Source organism: Truncatella angustata, assembly GCF_020726525.1.
Source record: "Truncatella angustata strain MPI-SDFR-AT-0073 chromosome Unknown BKA67scaffold_5, whole genome shotgun sequence".
In the NCBI taxonomy this organism is placed as follows: domain Eukaryota; kingdom Fungi; phylum Ascomycota; class Sordariomycetes; order Amphisphaeriales; family Sporocadaceae; genus Truncatella; species Truncatella angustata.
The window spans coordinates 1,554,774-1,577,616 of NW_025763385.1; the positions used below are offsets into that span (position 1 = coordinate 1,554,774).

Below are 22,843 nucleotides of genomic sequence, written 5' to 3' on the forward strand. Positions count from 1 at the left end.
ATCCCGGTTGCCCTATATGTTGACATTCGCAGTCGCCAATCAGAAGGACATGCTGGCGATATAATTGCAATCAGCAACACAGCACGCGTGTGTCTTCACACCCAACCAAATGGTTTTGTCAAGAAGAGGGATAGAGTAATTATGTATGTATGTACAAATACAACTGGGGATCCTGATTTGTGCAAAACCCAGTCGCGATGCAGTCAGTCAGGCCAACTCCGGTGCAACCCACCCTTGAATGCGCAGCAAATCAGCCATCCTGCAAACCCAGCGACCAAATACACAAGATGAGGCCTGTCCATAGCTTCTTGTAGCTCACTGGACAGACAATGTTCCTTTTGCCTCACATTCTACACTAAAGGGCCACACCTCGCCGGGCCCTTTCTCATATCGAAACACGTTATAAACGGAGCTGGGAGTGAGTGTACATGTAGAAACGCACGCCGAAGTCCTCACTAACCCCTTAGCGAGCTCCTGGGAAGCCGGCGCCACCTCCCATACCAGAGAGCTTAGCAGCGAGCTGGGGATACTTCTCCTGGACCTGGAGCTGAGTACGTGTGGCTTCCGCGTAGGACAGAGCGTTCACGATCTCGCCGGGCGTCCTGGCCAATTCCGCGGCACGCTCAAAGTACTTCAGGGCATCGACGACCTTGCCTTGCTGCAAGAGGAGTTGAGCCATCGTGGCAACAGCAATGTCACACTCGGGGTCGACTACAACGGCGGTCAGTATGCACATATCTATCTAGACCATTTCCAGCCTGGGATTGAGCGACTTACTGATCAATGCCTTCTCGCAGAGCTTCTCGGCCTCGGTGAACTCTTGCTTCTGCTGGAAGAGAGCAAGGGCCTTGTTGATAAGGGGCAGAACGTTCATGGCCATGGGCTTGGTCTGCTTCTCCATATCCATAGCTGTGTCGAATTTGGCGATGGCCTCATCGAACTTGCCCTGGTCGAGGAGCAGCTCACCATAGTAGTTGTAGACGTCGGGCACCTTGTCAAAGTTCTTGACACATCTTCTGAATGTGGCCATGGAGGACGCTATCGAGCCCATCTTGTACTGTGTGACACCGAGTTGGATGTGAGAGAAGATGAAGTTGGTGTCGAGGTCAATGGACTTTTGGTAGTCCTTGGCAGCCTCCTGGAACTCGCCGTGGATGAAGTGCAACTGGGCGCGGTGGTAGTAGATATCGGGGTCCTGGTCATTTTGCTGGACGGCCTTCTCCAGATCATCAGCAGCCTCTGATCTCTCGCCTGTCACAGATATCATTAGCACTGTCCATGTATCTCAGCTTGGGGACATGTAAAACATACCTCTCTCCAGGTGCATGCTCGCTCGCTTGACGTAGCTCTGGGTCAAGGAGGGCTCCAACTCGATGCTCTTGTCCATATCTGCCAATGCCTGCTCCTGGTTGCCCTTGAGGCATCTGAAAGTACCGCGCATGTTGTAAGCCAGAGCTTCGTATGCACCGAGATCGCCGAGCTCCAGGGCCTTCTCGAACGACGTGGCAGCCTCCTCGTAGCCCTCGTGGGTCTTGCGCTCCATGGCACGGAGACCAGCCTGTAGTTGCCCCTTTCCGGTGTTGGAGTCGAGCTCAACGTCATCTGCCAGACCAGCTGGCCTGTCCTTGGCACGGAAGCTTTGAATGTAGTTGGCGACAAAGGTAGGGCTGGGCAGCTTGTTGGGGTTCTTGGACTTGATGATGTCGTCGGCCTTGACCTCGGCGACCTTCTTCAGCAAGCGCTCGACGGCGTTGGCACTGGACTCGTTCTTGAACTCGTCGATGATGCAGCTGGCCGTGAAGTCCAGCAGGGCCTCACTGTACTGCTCGAGCTGCTCGTAGGCATTGGCACGTCGGTTCAGGGCCTTGACGTAGGTAGGGTCGAGGTTGATGGCGGCAGTGGTGTCCTCGACGACCTTGTCCCAGACGCTGAGCGCGTTGTAGCAAGCAGCACGGTTCGAGTAGAAGATGGGATCCGGCTTGCAGAGAATGGCTTGTGAGTATAGGGTGATGGCTTTGTTGTAGTCCTTGCCGCCATAGGCCTTGTTGCCGGAGTTCTTCAGCTGCAATGCATAGTCCTTCTTCTGCTCGTCGGTCAAGGTAGCAACCAGCTCTTCGGTGATCTCGGGGACCTCATCTGCGGTCTCTACTGTGGCGGCCTTGGGCTTCTCTTCCTTTGGCTCTGCAGCCTTTTCCGCCTCGGCTTGGCGCTCGGCTTCTTTCCTTTTTCTCTTCTCCTTCTTGCTGATCTTGGGTTGTGTGGGCTTGGCAGTGTTCTATGGATTGTAGTCGTTAGTTTTAGCCGAAAGACTGAGAGGATAGTTGAGGCGGCCCAGTGCAGAGCAGACCATGTGAGCTGCAAGGAGAGTGAGATGGGGACGCACAGAGTCGCTGTTCAGGTAGTACACAACACCGGCGCCGGTAGCTACTAGTGTGACACCTGCGATGGTATAGACGAGGGCCTTGTTCTCAGTGGCCCAGTTGGTGATGCGATCCCATGTGGAAGACTCTACGGGGACTGTGACCCGGGGAGGCCCCGGAGGAAAGGGTGCCGGAGCGGCGGAAGCACCAGACATGATCAATTCGTTTGTGGTGAGGAAGAGGAAGATATTAGAATGACGATTGGGGAGGGGGCTCCTGGGAAGGTTACGGGTGGGAATGGCTAGAATACAATGGGCGATAAGGAAATACAGGCAGGTGCTGCTTGGGGATGGAGACGGGATATGCAGATGCAAAATGCAAATGGATATCGAATCGGAGGGAGTGGCTCGATGATGCAGAGCTACAGTACGGAGTAACTACAGCGTACGACTACGGATCTGTCCAGCACGCGAAAACTTCTGAAATCAAATTCTTAGTGAGCGCGACTTCCAATCATTTCGTCGCTTTGGATTGGGCTCCAACTTTTTCCTCTTTCTTTTTCTTTCCAAGCCTTGGGATAGGAGCACAGACCTCGACAGTGTGAGTCGACTTTGCCTGAGTGGACTTGTCTGACGTTGTCTGTTGCAGTTCAGTGGAAACGCTAGACAGCTCCGTCCCTGTAAAACCCGACGTCACTCATAAAAACATAAATAAATAAAAACAAATAGGGCGGGCTGATCAACAAATGAAACAATACAGAACTAGTCCAACGTTGAGTTGATCGACGCATCTCTCTTTCCTCCAACTTCTGGAAACCAACTCAGACATCCTTTGTAAGTTTCTCACATCTAAAACCACGCCACTCAAGACGACTCGGTTTCTGTGAACGAAAAGTCTGCTTGTCGTAGCGCTTGTATCCGACACGTTTATCCGGGCCACTCACTGCATCATGTACCGGAGCACGACCACACAATGCGTGCTGAAATATACTGAATCGCTAGGCCGGCAGGTAGTGGAGCTTCCCACGTTGTAAGCCTTGCCAGACAAGAATGCATGCGGTTGTATTCTGATAGTATGTGGCACGGTCTGGCATAGTTATATCTACATCTACAATTTGTCTTGAATGTCCACGTTGGTGAATGGGCCCCAACAGTTAATTAAAGACCGTAACGCACATCCCTCGCGGAATTTGAGGAACCTCTTTCCCTATCAGGAAGAGTGTTCAAAGCACCCTTAACACGAAGCAACAACTCAACACTCAAGTAAATACGCCACTTATAGTTTCCAGGGCTTGTCAAAAGTTCATTCTGAAAACTCGTACAGCCCGATTTCCCAAAAAGCTTCAAAAGTCTGGGACTGCGCAATGGTCAACTTCGAGCTATTCACCTCAATCCGCTATGATCCTGTTCTTCTCGAGGCGCAAAGCCTAAAAAGCCTAAGTATAAATGACTGGAACAGGAGAACAGCCTCCCCATGGTACATGCTGGACTACCACCGCGACCGCATGCTGAGGGCAGCCACGCACTTCGGCTGGGAGCGCGCGATTGCCAAGATCGAGGGCCCTGAAGGTCTCAACGCACTTGAGCATTTCCTCAGTCGCGTCACTCAAGAAGCCGGCCTGAGACCCCATCGCGTCAAGATCTTGTTGTACGAGGATGGCAAATTGGACCTCCAATACAGTCCCATTCCACAGAAGAATCTAGGAGCTCTGTTTCCAAGTCATCTCCCGGCACTAGGATCAGATACGAACGATAGTGTTGACACGGGAAACTCCCAGGAGTCGACCCCGCCTAGAGAGCTTACGTATGATATTCTGATAGACAGCGATGCTACATCGCCCAGTGAGTTTACTCACTACAAGACGACCAGCCGGGAAATGTACGACGATGCAAGGAGACGGCATCAGCTCAGCTTGACGGATCTCAAGGAGGTCTTACTAGTCAATTCGAACGACGGCTCGATTATGGAAGGCAGTTTTACGACGCCGTATTTCTGGCGCAACGGCAGATGGGTTACGCCGCCGGTCTCCAAGGAGTTTCGGGAGGGTCGAGGAAGCGGTGGAAACGACGGGACCTCGAGGAGGTGGGCACTTGAAAGGTACATATTCTGTTTGGCTTCTCGCATTTATGATAAGAGCAAGCCCAATGTGTCACACTATAAGAAATACTCACGAAAAATAGGGGTATAGCCGTTGAGGAGACTGTTCATGCTGATAGTCTTCAGAACGACGAACAAGTTTGGTTGAGCACTGGTGTACGAGGTTTTGTATTTGGAAGAATCAAACGCTAGATGTAATACGGGCATCAAGCAGGAATTATACCAGGGAAACGGGACTTGCATGGTGCTTATCTATTCGTACGTTCATCACACGTGTCCTCCTTGGATGTCATGAGTTCGCTCATCGTCACGGTTTTCGCCATTGCAGGGTATGCGAGTGTGATCTCCAGCGCGGCAGCCCGCCGGCATACCCACAATTTGTCTTGAGGTCATTCTCAAACAAGGCAATGAATTGTCGGTATCAAGCATAGAAAGGACCGCAGAAGTGAGCGTTTGCCGTTGACATGACATGAAGCGCTTGGAAGTCAGCATATTGTAACTTGACACGTACACATCTCCTGCCTTCGCTGACTTGGACTGAACAGCTTCGATAAAGCTGCGACTTTCCGGAGTGGTCACTGATCCCCTAATTATACGAATTATATATTGGTCATGGGTTAAAACACTGTCATTACCCGCTCAACATGAGGATACCATTTCTTCCTCACAGTAGGTGACCTGCACAGCTCTGGCTGCGTAGTATTGCCGTAGACTATTAGCGGCTGTGAAGAAGAGGCAGGATAGCACCGAAAGCGCGTGCATCATAACCAAGCGAAAATAGTTTACCAAACAGGTGAGAGAATGGCCTATTGACACGAGGAAAAATACCATCCATAAAACTACAAGAAATTCTAGCCGGGCGACACAAGAATCATTCGCGACCAAGCTTTATATGGCGAATGTGTTGAGCACAATGAACTTTAAAGTTACCTCCTAAAGAAGGATAGGGGCTTTGGGTCTCCATTGGCGTCGCTTTCGCAATTGCAGTTATGCGTCGACAGCGACATATCTCTTTATCCAATGATTGAGTAGGCTGGTCTGTCTGTCTAGGAGTGCCATTATCACAATACCGAAAAAACATCTGCCCACCGGAACAAGGGCCCCGGCCCGGGGTTCATAGGAAGACATCCGGAACATCCGCCCTGTGGGTGGCGCAAATTTCCGGAGCCCGCATACCCTGATCATGTTAGGAATGTTGGCATGCGGGACGAGAGTAAGACTTGAGGTTCGGATCCCATAATATCGTGGCCGACTCTAACTGGAAATATGCCGCGACCCTATTTTAAATAATTTATCATGCCCCTTCAAAGTGACATAAAGAAACGTATCCAACCCGGGTATGAGGTAGCCAACTATCACCATAATCACAACAAGCTACAATGTGAACGGCTTATCCGCAAATTCTGGTGTCATCTACGTCAGGGCTATCACAACTATATCGGAACTCGACCCACAGCCATATCATTGACTAATATCGGAAATGATGGCACAACGCGTAAAAACAAACGTAAATCTGCGAGGATTGATATTTTATGATAATAGCCAGAGACCACAAGGATACAGCAGCCAGTTCGCGGTCATCAGTTCCGAGCCAAGGTTGAATGCATAGGCTATCGATTTCAGATGTAGGTATTGTTATTGTAGTAGCTGTGATATAGTCCAATTATGGAACTTGCATCCTCTATTAGCTCTTTGATGCCTTTCCCGAGCGTCGGTCAGCCATCTTGTAAAAGATGCTGCCGTCGTAAATAGCTCTGATATCTTCTTTATATATTTTCCCGTCCTCCGGCCACAGCATCAAATACGTCGCGAGCCCTGATTCAATGTTAGGTCTCGTCTAAAATAACGGTTTTTTGGGTTGCACTTACACTCAAAGACGTTGCCACCCCAACCAACGGGATCTGCGATACACCGCTGTCCCTTATGGAGATTAACCAGATCCCAGCCAGTTACGTAGTCACGGCCCTCGCCGTACTTGGAGAAGATGTCCTCAAACTTCTGAGGGATGAATCGACCTTCTGCGTCGTAAGTGCCTGTATCGCTACCGTGTTTATCCTTGTGGATGTTCTTCAAGAACACCCGGAAGAATGGGTCGGGTAGCCACCCAGAAACCGTAGGGTAAGAGAAGTTGGCGTGGATGATAATGACAGCAACTAAAGACAAGATATAACCGAAGCCAATCTTGTGAAATCCAACTAATGTGTCTTGAGGCCAAATTACGCCATCCTTATCCTGTTTTCAAAGCATTAATTACGTCCATGTATGATGGTCGAATGCATAAATCGCATTTCGGCGTTTAGGCAAAAGCACTTACAGAGTCGAAGAACTCGCAATGTTGCTGGAGAACCTGTCTTACTGTCAGCGCTTGATTCGACTGCTTGAAACGGAATGGCGTACAGTCTGGTCCTTATGGCGCGATGCCCATCCATCTTCCGTAGTTCCTTGCGGCTTCTCGTAAGTCGCGGCAATGTTTGCACGCGCGGTTCCTAGAGTCATGTCAGAAACTAGGTAGATGGGATCCAAAGGGATCAATGCATCTGTACCTATTTGTGGTAGTCTTTCATCATCGGGTTGAAGAAAAGGCTTTCGCAGTTCAGTGACTGGGACCTTCTCGATGGAGGTGACAATGGGACCAACTCCGTTAGTCATGACTTTTTCGTCTTTCCCAGGCATAGCAGAGGGAATGGTACGACCGATTTACCGAATTGTGATAAACAAAGACTTAAAAACAATGTATACTTTAGGATGAGTTCTTTAAATAATGTTTTTCAGCATTCTCACGGTTGGCAATTCTCGCACTTTAATAGGCTGAGTGGCCGGTAGCTATACATCCTTACGTCACCTTTACATCCTACTCGGACCATCTGAAAGCTTTCACATGCTCCAGACCCGTTTACGATAACAAGTTCCTGGATTTCGAAATGCACGGTAATCGCACTTAGTATCGTATCTTTGACCAATTGAGACTCAAGCCCTCCTCACTTTTCTGGAGTACATATGTAGAATAAGGTGCGACCCAACTAATTCCCTTGGGCGAATCGGGTGTTCTGCAAAGCGACCAACTTTAAGATATGCTAAGGCAAGATCGTCACAAGGGTTTTCGCTGGACCTTTCACTTCTCCGAACTGAACTCGCCAAAATATTTCGCTACAGGCTAACGGCGTGTCAAAGTCGGGCAATACCTGTGAAACCATGAAACTTATACACCCTCATTGAAAATAGATACTACCGCGTTGGTGGTACCAGCCGGACAGTGCGTCAATTTGGAATACTGTCTTCCATACGATGTTTTTGGGTCATTGGAACAATACAGGGATTTCGGTTCTACGAGATGTCATCTTGTTCTTAACCCGGTACACAGGTTTGAATGCTCTATCACAAAAAATCTCAATTGGGAAGTACCATGTGCATTCAGTTTGCTACAGTTTGCTAGGAAAAGTTACTGGCCCGTGTGGCAGAACTAGCATCGCAACTAACTTCTCGAGTCGTACCCACATTGCCACAACAAGACTGCGTTCCACTCGCAAGATGACCACACCACCTGTCAGCTTCATTCTATTGCAATGCAACATCTTCTTCCAGAAATACTATGTAATGAGTACTTATGGTCAAATGCGAATCTTCTGAACAAGTTGCCTTAGAAGTGGTTTGAGGTCCTCTCACAAAGAGCCAGACCCCTAGTTTCATCTTGAACCTCGGCATGCTGTCAGTCAGCCCTTGTAGAACGTGCCCTGCTCGGTGATATTTTGCGTACTAAATTAGTACTAAATATAGCACACATTTTCAACAGCCACCCTTGATAGCTCAGTTGGCAGAGCGATGGACTGTAATTGTTACTCCTGAATCATTTCAGATTATCCACAGGTCGCCGGTTCAAATCCGGCTCGAGGGACATTTCCTTTTGATTTTTTTGTCATCTTGTTCCCAGTATCATGGGTTTGGTTATGTTGGGTTTCACCCCTTTTCGCCTCCGAGGCGGTGGAGCCCGCTTCGCATATGCCGTATTGGTGTTTGTCGAACCCTCTTCCTACCTTTCTTACCTACCTTTTTCTTGGATCAACAATCCGGAGTTAATAACGATTGGACTGTCCAAGTAAACTGGGATGTAGTGGATGACATGTTTACTTACTTGCACTGGGTATGTTCGTTGAGAGAAGAGCTATGTTGTTGTTTTCCCATTTTAATAAGGACAGGAGTGCCGCTCTGCTACAAAGAAAGACGACCATTCAAGTACTAATACAGCGATGGTTCTTATCATAAGGCCTGCAAGCATAGGACAACATACAAACATATTCACGAGTATAAATGAAACCGTTGGGGATGATGCGCTGTGTACAATATTGATCGAGTTTTGATTTATCATGGGTGATACAGCCCATTTGGCGTTCGACTTCGCTCTTGTCATCTCATACCTAACTCCTCATGCAGTGGATAAATACCGCGGTGTTGATCGCAGATCTTGCCATGGTTGTGGGTTTCATCTATTTACGAACAAATGTATGATGTTAGGTCGAGCTATCGATATAAATTTGCACGCAAATCGCGTTAAGCTAGGTATCAATCAAGTGGTCTGACTAAACTACCGCATCGTTATCCAATAATACAAGAGTGATCTGTGCGGTCTGGATGATTTGAGCATGTCCGTTCGACCCATTGAGGATATGACAGGGAGAAGTGATGAGCACGATCGCAGGGGCAACCTTCCCCCCCAGCCGTGGGCCTGGCACATCTCTTGTGACAAGACCCAGCCATCTCTAGCGTTCCGTTGATGATTTGACCATATCTTGAAATAGCCCTCGTCCCCAGGACTAACTATGCTTTATAGCTGCAGTGTGAGAGCTGCGCCATTGGCTACGCCTGAAATTTCGACGATCATGCCGAGTAGCTCTTTTGTGAGCTTCTCACGGTGGTGAGGAATGCCGCAGAGCTTTGGCCACGGGATGGTTATTGACCAGTAACTAAGCAAGCCCTATTGGCTTCCACGATCCGTTGAGATGTGGTAGGCACATGTTTTTCGCGACCGCCAAAAGCCTGTCAAAACAGAGGGTTCATCAGTCATGAACTTCTTCCTGGCGCAGGCTCCGAAGTAGGCCTCACCACCCATCGCATGCGGCACCGGCGCGCGCGTTTGAGCAGATATGATTTGGTTTGTACCGGCCGGAGTGAAAACCTTCACCATTTGCAAAACATCCTGACCAACGGTTATATAAGAGCGAATAAAATGATCTCAACTAACAGTCCACGAAGCCACAGGTCACAGTGGTGTAGTGGTTATCCGCTTACCTAGGAATTATCCTTACCTTCTGGCTGAGCCGTCCTCCCTCAGCCATTCTTCTTTTTGCACATTTTGTAGGTTCGAGTTCGAGATGCGGGACACTAGCGCCCAGCTTTTTCTTTTCCCTTGTTCAATTTTCTTTCCACGTATTTCAGGGAATCACCACTGCATGCAAGAGGTTTCTAGTGATAATAGTTAGGATAACTTGAAGGATGTAATCTCTATCTGCGATGTTTAGGCATCTTCTTATCGTCATCTTCGACGTCCGCCTTTTTATGGAAATGTGGTGCAACTTCCGTCAACCACTGTGGTTTGATAGGTAGGCAAGACCGCATGTATTCCTTCGTCGTCTGCACCAACTCAAAGTAAATGACCATCCTCTCTGGTGGATCTGATTTGGTCAGCACGGAGCTGGGATGAATAAACACAGTGGCGTTGTTCTTGACTGTTCGATAGGCATCGCCGCTTCGCTGTAAGCGTGCGGCATTGGGGAAGAAACCAGCAGTCAGTGCTTTCTTGATCGGGTCAACATTACTGGAGCCACATGTCGACGGGTTGACCTCAACACGCTCGCAAAGCTTGGCAAGCTGGTCTCGTACATCACGCGCCCGTGTAAGAGACCTCTGCTGCAAAAAGTTTTCCCTTGCCCAAACAGGCGAGAAGTCACTGTCGACCCATTGATTCCAGATGTTAAGCAATGTGAGGTGGTCGCCACCTTCCTTGACCGTAAATCTGTCGCGGGCACTGTCTGCATGGATCTTCTTGTCTTTCGGTCTGAAAAATAGGGCAGACGCCTCGCTCAACATGGATACCACAGAGAGCACTTCATCCACGCATCCAAACTTATCGGCAGCAAGCACAGCTTTGGCCAGCATAGGTTCGGTGGGGAATTCAGCCATTTGCCTGCCCACCTTGGTCATTTCTCCCTTGTGATTCAGAGCTTGCAGAGCAAATAGCTGATTCAAAGCACCAATGAGAGATTCTGTTGGTGGCGGATCCATGAACTCAAATTCTAGTAGGTTGTTGATGCCGAGCGACTTCAACAATAGAACGATACTGTTGAGGTTGGTTCTTTGGATCTCCGGTGTGGTAGACTCGTCCATCTCGCTCATATAAGCATATTTGGTATAGAGACGGAAACATTTTCCAGGTCCGACACGCCCTGCTCGGCCACTTCTTTGGTTGGCAGATGCACGGGAACACGGGACCACAACCAGATTAGACATGCCCGAAGCAGGATTGTATACATTCTCCTTGACGTAACCCGGGTCGATGACGTAGACGATGCCATCAATGGTCAAACTTGTCTCTGCGATATTGGTTGCCAGGACTACTTTTCGAGCTCCTGCAGGTGTGGGCTCGAAAATCTTGGCCTGCATGTCGGACGGCAGGTTCGCATAAATGGGACAGACAATCAATTCTTTGACACGATTGCCCAATTTTCGAGCAGTCTCTGTAAGTTCTTGTTCGGCCGCATCGATCTCATCCTGCCCAGTTAAAAAGACAAGAATGTCTCCTTTGCCTTGTGTTGAGTGAATCTGGAATATCGTCGTGATGGCAGCAGCCAAATAGTTGGCTTCTGGCGCAGGTGTATAATAGATATCCACGGGATATCTACGACCCGGAATGTTGAAGATCGGCGCGTCGTCGAAGTACTTGGCAAACTTCTCGGCGTTCATGGTTGCCGAAGAGATCAAAAGTTTAAGATCTGGTCGCTCACGCGACAGATCTTTCAAGATAGCCAAAAGTATGTCGGTATGCACAGTACGTTCGTGGGCTTCATCAATCATCAAGGCCGAATATCCTGATAGATCAGGTTCTGTCATGATTTCTCTCAGCAACATACCATCTGTCATGTACTGGAGGATGGTTTTGTCGCTTGTGTTGTTTTCGAAACGAATCGAGTATCCAACCTCGTTACCGACTTTTACACCCATCTCATCGGCGACACGAGCAGCGACACTCATGGCAGCCACTCGTCGGGGTTGTGTGCAGCCGACCTTCTGTCCATTCTTGGTAAAACCAGCCTCGTGCAGGTATTGTGGAAGCTGTGTTGTCTTTCCACTTCCTGTCTCACCGACGATGACTAGAATCTGATGAGTTTCCATAGCTGCCATGAATTCGTCCCGATACGCGTAAATGGGAAGGCTCTTCCTGGTCTCTTGAATAGACAATGCCCTCTTTTCAGCCGCATCAATTTGTGCCGACAGGAATTGTTGTTCCTTGGTCAACTGTTTGCCTTCGCCAGCCATGGTCGAATCGAGGTTCCAGCTGATGTACTGCTCCTCGTCGAGGACGAGTTCGTAGTCACCTTCATACTCACGTTCGGCCCTGTTGATTTGCGCCTTTGCCTTTTGAGCCTGTTCCCTTTCCCATTCTTCGTGCTCGGTGACAAACTTCTCCTGGCCATATTCGTCCCTGTCAACATAGCGCTTGTATAGAGCTTCTTCTTTCTTTTTCCTGTCGATCTTTCCTTTCTCGGTGATGTAGTCCTCTGGCATGTAATAACCATCCTGGTGATCATCGATGCGCAGACGCTCCTCAGCAAGTCGAAGGATTTCCCTGTTCTTGGCAAACTCTGCTTTCTCCTTGTCGCTCAGCCGGACACCATTGCGCAGCTCGGCGGTCTCTTCGGCGACCTGTTTACGCAGCAATGCCAGTCGCTCAGCCTCTCGCTTCTTCAGATAATCCTGCCTCGACCTCTCTCGCAAATCGGGCATGGCAGCGCGTCTGGCAGTTTCGTCGTCGGCCAGCCTTCGTCGTTCGTCGTGGGCCTTGCCGCCCTTGGAGCGATCCTCGACGATCTTCTTGGTTTTTCCATCGTCGCGGGCCTTGAGACGTTTCGCAAATTCCTCGGCCTCCTTTCTGTCGCGGGCGGAATCTGACAAGTCTGCATCGTCGTCCTCTTTGTCGTCATGGCTCAGCTTGACTCGTTTGGACGCTGATTCCTGGAAGTCCGGTTCGTCGTCAGCAGGACCTTCAGGACCTTCATCGGACGAGGGCTCCTGGTCGCCCCAGCGGTCATCAGGATCGTCGTTGCGCCTGTCACGCCGGCGGTACGACTTGGATGAGGGTTTGTGGCTGTGTGAGTCTCTTGGCGAGGGACTGCGCTCAGGCTTGGATCTTCGCGAGGATTCGCGATCTCTTTCGTGGTCTCTGTCTCTGTCTCGGTCTCGACGCTCGCGGTGGCGGTGCTTGCTCTTCTTTTCGACTTTCTGGGGACCAACCTCGACGTCATCGTCCATAGGGACAAGTGCATAGCGCTTACCACTCATCTTGTCAGGCCAGCTGCTTTATGTTGTAACAAGGACAAGTTGAGACCGGAGCTTGCACTGCCTAAGAACAAGGCTCTCGGAATTGTCTACCTAGAGTTGGGCTTGTAAGCTTGTACAATGTCCCGACTCCACCAACCTTACGTTGCTGTAGGACATGGATATGTACAGTATGTATCTCAGGGACGGGACGGCCTGAACGAGAGTGGGGCCGAAAAGTGCACGTTATCTAGACTAGACTAAAACCAAATCAACCTTTGGACACAAATGTCGGCGTATTTCTCTGATGGATGTATGGAAATGGCGAGAATAGCGGCTTGTGTGTGCATGGTATATCATGCAATCTATTTGATTTGTGATACCAGGTTGGCAATCCGACGTGCCTGTCCAGACAACAGACAAAGGCAGAAGAAGGAAGATACATACATTGTAACTTAACTTACTGAGTCCCGTCGGCGAGCGCTATTCCGACATCCACAGCCTTGCCGCCACCGCGCACTTTGGCAACCAATGGAAGAGCTGTGCAATCACTTGATGCTTTGTGTGCACTGGATCAACTCTGAACCATGTACGGATCCGTACTGTAACCTGGATGTACTGTTCTTGTACACACACTGAATAGAAGCTTCTTCTCCCTTATCTTATCAGCCAAAGTTGCCCCCTGTAGGCGTGGTCGCAATGCTGACTTTTAGTGTCTGGTATGCATACTATGTATGTACTGTAGTACAAACAGTAGTCCAGAGTAGAGAGGCTAAGCCGCTAAGGTAAGTGAACACGTTCCAGCGTGTCAACTTTCAAGGGTCCCGCCAGGAGGGATAGCGAAAGTATCTTTAGTTAATGAGCTCAAATAATTACACGCTGGCTTAAACCGGCTCCCGACTTCACCTGGGCGGCTTTCTTCTTTTTCCCAGTCACTCATTTCTCCAGTTCACATAGTTGTACACTTGCATCATCTATTTGCTCATTTGGCCACGTCCTCCCATCCCAACATGCTACACCACGGCGCAGCTTGCCTGCTGCTGCTGCTTTCTATACTCCAGCTTGCCCTTTGCGCCGAGGACTATTACAAGGTATAACACTGCTCCGCCGCTCCCTGTTCGTCTCTTGCACATCTCGGTCTAATATCACTCTTCCAGGTTCTCGGTCTGCAAAGGGATGCGAACGATAAGCAGATCAAGTCGGCTTATCGCCAGCTGAGCAAGAAGTTCCACCCCGACAAGAATCCGTATGTGTATTCCTCCAGACCCTCCTGTCCCTCCCCCTGGCCTCTAATAATCTTCCAGGGGCGACGACACTGCCCAGTCCAAATTCGTTGAAGTCTCCGAGGCCTACGAAGCTCTGAGTGATCCCGAGTCCCGCCAGATTTACGATAAGTACGGCCACGACGGCTTGAAGCAAAGGCAACAGGGAGGTGGCGGCCACCACGATCCTTTCGATTTGTTCAGCAGATTCTTCGGCGGGGGTGGCCATTACCAGCGAGGACAGCCACGTGGCCACAACATCGAGATCAAGGTTGGCATTTCTCTGCGCGACTTCTACAATGGTCGCGAGACCGAGTTCCAGTGGGAGAAGCAACACATTTGCGAAGAGTGTGGCGGCAGCGGTTCGGAAGATGGCGTGGTCGACACCTGTGGCCACTGTGGTGGCCATGGTGTGCGAATCATCAAGCACCAGCTCGCCCCGGGCATGTTCCAGCAAGTACAAACACAATGCGACGCTTGTGGCGGTCGTGGAAAGACCATAAAGCACAAGTGCCCTGCCTGTGGTGGTGCTCGAGTCGTGCGCAAGGCAACGACTGTTCCCCTGACAGTCGATCGTGGTGCTGCACGAGACTCAAGACTTGTCTATGAAAACGAAGCCGATGCCAGCCCCGACTATGTTGCCGGCGACCTGATTGTCACACTAGTCGAGAAGGAGCCCGATTTCGATACGGATAACCCAGACCACCTCGACGGAACATTCTTCCGCCGGAAAGGCAATGATCTTTTCTGGAGGGAAGTACTTTCGCTACGGGAAGCCTGGATGGGTGACTGGACCCGTAATCTCACACATCTAGATGGGCATGTCGTTCATCTCGGGCGAAAGCGAGGTGAAGTTGTGCAGCCTGGACATGTCGAGTCCGTCGCCAACGAGGGAATGCCAATCTGGCATGAGGACGGCGATTCCGTCTACCACAAAACTGAGTTCGGCAAGCTTCACATTGAGTACACGGTTGTTCTGCCAGACCAAATAGAGGGCGGGATGGAGAAAGACTTTTGGGCATTGTGGCAGAAGTGGAGGGGCAAGATTGGGGTCGATTTACACAAAGACAGTGGCAGACCAGACACCCCTCTATCAGAGTCGACACGAGGGAAGGATGAATTATAGACTTTTGATCTTTATAGACGAATACCAAGGAGAAGATGAATGATCAACCAGTGTACAAGCATGTCACGGACGGAGGCGTGTGTTGGTACCAGCCGGGCATGGGAATGGCACCACCATACGCTCCCAACCTAGCTTTCGATGGCCTACATGTATTTTGAGAGGCGGAACTTCGGAAGGGGCATGTTGATAAGCTGAATAATGTGGGTCCATGCACTAAGCTTAGTCGCAATGGACGTCAATAGAGGTCGGCTCCAATCAGATCGAGCCTCAGTCCAACTCATACGCTCTTTGCAAGCAACTTATTCCCCCGGGCACTAGGGCAAGCTGATATCTGCGCCTCTTCATATAAAACGCAGATGTCTCCCACACTCGACGTGCAGTATTTCGTTCTTCCCCTCTTCCTCGATATCTAGTGTGCATGGCAGTGAAAGTCCTCCTGTCGGTTTCGCACAAGACTGATACGAATTGTAAGTTTGGCAGGTTTCCCCGTCTTTTTCTTCAATTCATGCATTCTTCCTTCCTTTCGGCGTGGTATATACTATTTCATTCTTGACTCAATGTCCGCTACGTATTCTCATCACGCGATGCCGTCATCTGAGCATGGTCCTAAGCCGTCTACCCAAAAATGCAATTGCCTTTCTCAAGCTCAATATCACACAACATCAAATGCCCAGCCTTATTTGCCTGTCTCCATTTTCTCAGAACGGGGGGGGGGGGAAGATGGTTGAATGGATCTCAGTGACCTGTTTCCTTGCATTGCCCGCTTGTTCTCAAATATATACGCTTGCTTCCGTGGCACAAGTTTGTGGGGGCTCTTTTGCACCACAACGGTTGAAGACCATGCGCAATTTACTGACATCTTCTGGATCAGAATACCAGGTTGCGCGGTGTTCGTCCTTGAAGCTAGCTCGTACTCTCCACCATGTCTTTTCTGACACATCTCTACGAAGTCCTTTCTGGTCTACTCGACCCCTGGATCTTCATGGGCCTGTCCGGATCTTGGATCCCCCAGACTGTGACCACGCTCATCAAAACCCGGCAAATTGACGTCCTACTCTCCCCTTCCAAATTCCAAGATGCATGGTTCGGCAACTTCTGGGGTTGGGCCGGTCCAAATGTCAAGCTCGGCGCAGAGAAAAGAGTCATTCCTTTGCTAGAAGGTAGAACAAAAGGAGGACAGATCGTCCAATATCCGTAAGTTCATGCGACAAGACATCTTTTCGTTTGTAATACTCACATGATCATGACAGTACCGGCCCCGGGATTGAAGGCGTCTGTATCGAGATAGGCGCTGGCAGTGGATTTTGGGTCGATATCTTCTCAAACAAGCATCTTGACAAAACTGCAACTGGTCAGGAGAGTGCTCGCAAGAAGGTCACTCGGGTATATGGTGTTGAGCCCAATAGGGACCAACACGTCAAACGTACGTGCCATTCCGCTCGAGCCTGTGTCGAGTCTGACATTCTAATCTTGTCCGTATCAGTCCGTCAGCATATTGCGCAAGCAGGTTTGGAAGATGTCTACGAGATCGTGCCTGTTGGCATTGAAGACCTCAATGATCCCTCAAAGTGGGGTAGCAAAGTCGAAAAGGAAAGCGTCGACTGCATCGTCTCCATCTTGTGCTTGTGCGGCATTCCTCAACCACAGGATAATCTGAAGGAAATTTATGGGTACCTCAAGAAGGGCGGTAGGTGGTACGTCTACGAGCACGTCCGCGCCGATCGTAACTGGGGTATTCGTATCTATCAAGGTAAGTCCCATTCATATGGCTAATAATATAAGTTTCAGGTAGCGACTGACTTGCGATCAAGCATTTGTGAATCTGTTCTGGCCGAACTTTCTTGGTGGCTGCCAGCTCTGCCGGCCGACAGAGCAATGGCTCAGGGAGGTCGGACCTTGGGCTAAGATTGATGTTGGTCAACCTGTGGATGAGCCTTGGTATCAAGTGGTGCCACATATGCTTGGCGTTTATACCAAGTAAGCCACATCCTGAAGTAATCGCATTGCCCCCTTGGGGTCGGTACCTGAGGCACCCACCACAGCGACCGCCCAGACGTGCTTACCGTCTCAGTATCGACCCCTCTCTCCCTTTCCCCCAACAACTGCAACCGGGCCTATATAGAGGCTTCTGAACATTTTGCATTTTGTTCCTCTCTGATTTATGCTGCTTTGAATGTTTATATCTCTTTCATATTGTGGTCGCTAGTCGTGGTGTTTTTCAAGTGGTCGTAGTCGTGACCTTTTCTTGTCACAGGTTCATAGTTTGATTCACATCGACGATTCATTTTCATTCCCGTAATTCTTTAAGCTCCGTCAACTTATGCAGATCTTGAATGTGCTGAGCAATAAATGATATCACCTGCCTGGCATTGTCTTAGTGAATTCTACAAACCTCCTTGGCATTTTGGTACATGATACTACACTGACATGTATTAGCTTCGGAGCTTAACACAAACAAACGAACTTCGAGTTCATCGGCTTAAACTAGGTCAGTGCTGATAGGCCATGAATGGTGATCTGAAGACATTCGTTTCATCCATTTTTAATATTCGCTATAGTTGCTGGTTGGCCGTGCTTGCGCTGACTCTGCAAGGAAAACTGCAGACAAACCCGCCGCCGCCAACACCGTTACGGCTCTTGCCGATTTTGGATCCAGCTGCGACTGAGGGCCAATCAGAAACAGTGGCGCGTTGATGCAAGGATATCGATACCACATATTCATCATCAATCGAGCTCTTGTCTGCCAGTTTTCGACTGGCCTGCGGTCGAAAATGCATTGCACCCTTTAGTACAGGTGCCATTCTTGTCCAGTCCATTCCTTGAAGTATGCATCTTGCGACTAATGTCGGATTTCAATCCGATCGCAAGATGATCTGTGGCAGACCGTTCCATCGGATAGGAATATGAATTGTCAAAGTCGCGAAAGCGCCAAGGGAGAATGGCTCCCTGCTCCTGTGATATAGTGCTACCTCCGCTTTGTCGGTCTTGTGATCTCGTACAATTTCGCTGTTCTGACTCGAAAAGACCTATAGATATGCGATGACTATAACGTTATAGCACCTTTACGCTATCTAAGCGATTGCCGGCGCTCCACTAATGGCATGCCCCATCACTGATAATCGCTCACTTGATGAATAGCTCAGGTAGTTGCAAGACGAACAAACCTACGTCTGCGTTCACCGGGGACTTCACGTTTAGGGACGTAGCTGTATACAAAATGGATTATTCGCTCGAGCACCACAAGTCCTACATCGGCAAGCCGGCCTCGGCACTGCCATCCCCTTCACTCGTGGTATCTCTACCGGTGGTGAAGAGGAACATTGCCGCCTTGCAGAAGGACGTCGAAGAATTGGGCATTGGCTTCCGTCCACACGTCAAGACACTCAAGGTCAGGCTTCTCTGGTGCATTGGGCTCTTGAAAATGGCTAAAAGATATTGTGGCATCATACTGACGATGATCAATCACAGACAATTGAAGTCACGAGACTGATGCTTGCAGCAGGCAAGTACAGGTCCGTCATTGCGTCAACCCTGGCGGAGATCCGCGGGCTCTTACCTCTGGCGAAAGAGGGACTACTAGATGAGGTATCGAGCCGATTCTCTACGCTGTCTCCCGGTCACCACAATTAATGCAAAGAGCAGTGCACGTACGGCCTCCCTGTCTTACCAGGCCTTCTCCCACGATTGTCAGAGTTCAGAGCATCGATGAGGATCATTCTCATGATCGACAACGAACAGCAAATCGATGCTCTGGAGGAGGTGTTCAACGGAGACCAAGAAAGGCCCTGGGACGTCTTCATCAAGCTCGACGTGGGTTCCCACAGAGCTGGGGTGGCTACCGACAGCCCCGCGCTCCGCCGCGTGGTGGAGCGCGCGAACGAGTCGGCCGCCGTGGACATCTTCGGCTTCTACTGTCATGCCGGGCACTCCTATGGCGGTCGCACGCGCGAGGAAGCCGAGGCTACTCTGGGTGTAGAGATCTCGAGCGTTGTGGCCGCGGCAGCGCTGTTGCCGGGGAATCGCGAGCTTGTTGTCTCGGTCGGTGCGACGCCCACTGCACACGTTGTCAGTAGCTTCAGAGCTAGAGTACCAGCCAACCTTAAACTGGAGCTGCATGCAGGTGAGTGAACATCTCGTATCCTGAATCATAAGGGCAGTAGTGAAGATGCATGTCATCTGCAATGCCGGTGATGCAGCGGTGCTAATTGGGGTGCTTGTGCATTTTAGGGAATTTCCCCTGTAACGACCTCCAGCAAGTTTCCACATCTCTTGTATCAGAAACCGACCAGGCAGTCCGCGTCGCGGCCGATGTCTGCAGCGTGTATCCCGAGCGCAATGAAGCACTCATCAACGCAGGCGCCATTGCCCTGTCACGCGAAACCAGCCCTGCTTATCCTGGATTCGGTCACCTAGTAGAGAGGCCTCACTGGGGCATCGTCAGACTTTCCCAAGAGCATGGCATTCTCGCACCCCGGGGAAAAGACGCAGAAGTCTCGAAAGAGTTCAAGGTTGGGGACAGGGTCTATCTATATTGCAACCATGTCTGTATCACGGCTGCGGCGTTCTTCGTGTATTTTGTGGTCGACGAAAATGATATCGTAACAGATACATGGATTCCTTGGAAAGGGTGGTAAATGTTGCGATACCTCATTTGTACTCACCTGGGCTTTTCAGAAAATAAAGACGTTAAAGGGGTTGCAGTGCTCGTTTGGCTGTGGTCAAGCCAGTAACCTCAATTCATGGAGTGACTAGAGCAGGACAAGGTGCCTCGTTGCATTTGGCCCTAAGCTGGGTTGGTGCTTTGCGGACCTGCACCGCAGAGCCGTAACAAGGTGCATTAGATCGCTGTGCATTGTTGCAAAGGTTATGGCGCAGACAAAACCACCAAACTGCGGATGACAAGAGTGGCAATCATCGACTAGCTTAGCAAGTTTGAAAGCGCCGGTCGTTTCCATAGAAAACAGCTTCCCAGCGCTGATGCACTAACCTAGGCTCTAGGTTAGCAGGTTAGGTTATCCTATTAGAACCGAGCCCCCATAACTCTCTTTGCCAGGCTCCGAACACTGGCCTGGTCGGGCATGCCAGCATCTTGACGACTTTCTTGAGGTGCTTCTTCCCAGAACAACATCCAAGCGCTCCATAAGCCAAGTACTGAGCGCATAAATTCTGGCTAGGGCTGCTCTGGCCAAGAAATTGCTAATGAGTTTTGTATGCAGTTTCCCAACGCATGCTTCGTAAGGACTCACACTCCTGTTGTGGTAGCGGTACCGCGTGTCGTCGCGTTTGACATGATCCTCGTACAGAAAGTACAGCAAACCGTTTACTGTATTTCCTTCCTCCGATCCGCCCGCCATATGACGTAATCTTGTAACGTCGGGATTGGCTACCAGACTGATAGGCCAGCAAATCAGTCCAGCCTGATGTCACACGGTTATCAGTCAATTTGCGGCTGATGAAAAAGCAGCAACGACTGAGATTGGCACGGCTTATAGTTTCTTATAAGGTATGTTTCAAGTTGATCTATTTCCAGGGAGAATGCAGATCTAGACCCACGTTTCAGAGGCTTCTGAGTCAGTGTGTAGGTGTTGATCCCTACTGTTGTGCTGTACTGTCTTGCATCATTGCTGGCTTAATACCCTCACAGGAGGTTGGCCGGACCTGCGGAGTGATGACTAGCACCATCAACAAGAATACTGCGCCTTCTCAAAATACTTTAGAATTGTTTGTCGATAGCACACGGGCAAATTCGTTATCATGTACAAATACAGGCAAGACGTAAATCAACCACACATCATCCGTGATAGCCGACAGCTCTTTCCAGTATACAGCCCACTATTCCACTATTTGTGTTCGCACTGGTCGCCTTGCTTCCTAGCTCAAAGTTTGCTCATCACCTCGTCACACATCGGTTATTTTTCTTTGCTATCTGGTCCGTCGACTTGGCGTTTGACCGATCGTCAACGGGTACCTGCATCTAAGACAATCAACAACTCGCTAAAAACATTTCTTGCCAGCCCGTACCGTCATAACATCGGTCTGATTGCAGACACCAAGAGCCTGACCCGTAAAACCTGCCGACAAAGTGTATCGATCACCTCGTTATCCTCCCTGAAGAGACTCTTCTTTCACCTGTACCTTTATTCATTTTCCTGCATAGGTAAAATCTCGGACGGCCTTCACGCACCCTCTTTCATCTTTCAATAACACAAAGCTTTGTATAAGTGCTGGAAACCCCACCTCTCCTGCTGGAACAACACACCCGTAACCAGGAACTTCTCGCTTAACCATGAAGACAGCACTGGCAACTCTTTTGCTATCTGGGCAGGCGGTATCATCCGCTGTCAGCTTACGGCACGCAACTCGCCAGTCCTCACAAGGTTGCTCGTTTCATTTAGATTCGGCTGGCACAGTAAGTGAAGATGTTGAAGAAGACCACACAGGCAAATTGCATCTTGCCGGCTCTTTTCAGCAAGGCGGGTTTACTCTAGATGGTGGTAAAGTTCACGATGCTCTGGGTAACCAATGCTTTATGAGAGGCCCGAAGTATCAATTCCAATGTTACCAGAGCGGTGTCATTGGCAACACAACTTTCACTGTTGAGGCCACCACGAACAACGGGACATTGAAGCTGGTCTATGATGACGGTCCCGGTACATACCTTGCTTGTTCCGCTGATGGTAGCACGTACGAAATCTACTCTACATCAAAACCGGACACCACAGGTTGTCTGGAGGTATCTTTAGTGCTGTCCGAAACCAACGGAGAGTGCACCGTCAGTGACTCGACAGTCAGCAGCCCAAACTCGACGTCACAGCAGAACGCATGTGCAAGGCGTGCCGTCAGAAGGAACCCCCAAACTGTGAGTGTAGACGTTGAACCCTCAGAGCCATCATCAACCTGCTCTGTGTCACCGTCCGCTCCGTCGCTTACGCCTACCAGAATCGGGTCTCCGGATACTGAAAGCCCTGATGGAATGCGGGACACTGGCGTCAACGCGTCCATCACTGCCACGAACAGTACGATTTTCCGCTTCTCTATTCCAAGGAGTTATACAACTTCAGGTTACCAATTGTGTGCATTGCAATTCCGGTTTCCAGTTTGTGGTAACCTACCTCAGGATTATCCTTGCTTCAAGTTCACTGGATCCGAACAAGAAATGCTGAGTGACTCAGGAATGGTTTTCGCCCAGTTTGGAAATGACACCCAGCTACCTACCTGGAACAATACTGCCCTACAACAGATCTACCCAGGAGACAACAAGACACTGGGTACATTTGAGTGTGGGAACCGAGCGTATGGAAATGACACTCGAAATGTGGCCTGGTTAGCTAGCAGTGTGAGGAATTTCGGGCTGCAATACGAACAAGCAGGAGTAGCTTCGTCGAAGTTCGAGGATGGTGTCGGCGCTTTTATTGTTCAGTGTTTGTAAAGCTAATTACCTTTCGGAGAGGCTCTGGAGAGTGGTTGCCACA

General features: G+C 49.8%; 7 protein-coding genes and 1 non-coding gene across 8 annotated transcripts; 6 read left to right on the forward strand and 2 right to left on the reverse strand.

Moving 5' to 3' along the window:
- Nucleotides 1–463: 463 nt before the first annotated feature.
- On the reverse strand, nucleotides 464–2,575 carry BKA67DRAFT_519687 (uncharacterized protein; the record flags this gene model as incomplete). Its single annotated transcript, XM_046098120.1, has 4 exons — nucleotides 464–711; nucleotides 778–1,244; nucleotides 1,308–2,275; nucleotides 2,384–2,575. 4 exons carry the CDS (start codon nucleotides 2,573–2,575, stop codon nucleotides 464–466), a joined length of 1,875 nt encoding a protein of 624 aa, XP_045957248.1.
- A 1,148-nt stretch (nucleotides 2,576–3,723) lies between these two features.
- Nucleotides 3,724–4,649, forward strand: BKA67DRAFT_659624 (aminotransferase; the record flags this gene model as incomplete). The annotated part of the gene is made up of 2 exons (XM_046107477.1): nucleotides 3,724–4,457; nucleotides 4,541–4,649. 2 exons carry the CDS (start codon nucleotides 3,724–3,726, stop codon nucleotides 4,647–4,649), a joined length of 843 nt encoding a protein of 280 aa, XP_045957249.1.
- Nucleotides 4,650–6,141: 1,492 nt separating this feature from the next.
- On the reverse strand, nucleotides 6,142–7,106 carry BKA67DRAFT_519210 (Caleosin related protein-domain-containing protein; the record flags this gene model as incomplete). The annotated part of the gene is made up of 5 exons (XM_046098079.1): nucleotides 6,142–6,272; nucleotides 6,326–6,689; nucleotides 6,772–6,804; nucleotides 6,855–6,943; nucleotides 7,001–7,106. The coding sequence occupies 5 exons, from the start codon at nucleotides 7,104–7,106 to the stop codon at nucleotides 6,142–6,144; spliced, it is 723 nt and encodes a 240-aa protein (XP_045957250.1).
- Nucleotides 7,107–8,250: 1,144 nt separating this feature from the next.
- On the forward strand, nucleotides 8,251–8,349 carry BKA67DRAFT_t108. Its single transcript has one exon. It is a non-coding gene; the product is annotated as a tRNA-Tyr (tRNA).
- A 5,482-nt stretch (nucleotides 8,350–13,831) lies between these two features.
- BKA67DRAFT_568193 (uncharacterized protein) lies at nucleotides 13,832–15,656 on the forward strand. Its single transcript, XM_046103015.1, has 3 exons — nucleotides 13,832–14,074; nucleotides 14,141–14,229; nucleotides 14,288–15,656. Exons 1-3 carry the CDS (start codon nucleotides 13,994–13,996, stop codon nucleotides 15,369–15,371), a joined length of 1,254 nt encoding a protein of 417 aa, XP_045957251.1. The 5' UTR covers nucleotides 13,832–13,993; the 3' UTR covers nucleotides 15,372–15,656.
- A 637-nt stretch (nucleotides 15,657–16,293) lies between these two features.
- Nucleotides 16,294–17,352, forward strand: BKA67DRAFT_536679 (methyltransferase; the record flags this gene model as incomplete). The annotated part of the gene is made up of 4 exons (XM_046100199.1): nucleotides 16,294–16,565; nucleotides 16,622–16,794; nucleotides 16,855–17,121; nucleotides 17,183–17,352. The coding sequence occupies 4 exons, from the start codon at nucleotides 16,294–16,296 to the stop codon at nucleotides 17,350–17,352; spliced, it is 882 nt and encodes a 293-aa protein (XP_045957252.1).
- A 1,236-nt stretch (nucleotides 17,353–18,588) lies between these two features.
- Nucleotides 18,589–20,005, forward strand: BKA67DRAFT_659629 (putative serine dehydratase domain-containing protein; the record flags this gene model as incomplete). The annotated part of the gene is made up of 4 exons (XM_046107478.1): nucleotides 18,589–18,759; nucleotides 18,840–18,956; nucleotides 19,014–19,491; nucleotides 19,599–20,005. 4 exons carry the CDS (start codon nucleotides 18,589–18,591, stop codon nucleotides 20,003–20,005), a joined length of 1,173 nt encoding a protein of 390 aa, XP_045957253.1.
- A 1,652-nt stretch (nucleotides 20,006–21,657) lies between these two features.
- On the forward strand, nucleotides 21,658–22,800 carry BKA67DRAFT_659630 (uncharacterized protein; the record flags this gene model as incomplete). Its single annotated transcript, XM_046107479.1, has 1 exon — nucleotides 21,658–22,800. The coding sequence occupies one exon, from the start codon at nucleotides 21,658–21,660 to the stop codon at nucleotides 22,798–22,800; it is 1,143 nt and encodes a 380-aa protein (XP_045957254.1).
- Nucleotides 22,801–22,843: the final 43 nt, after the last annotated feature.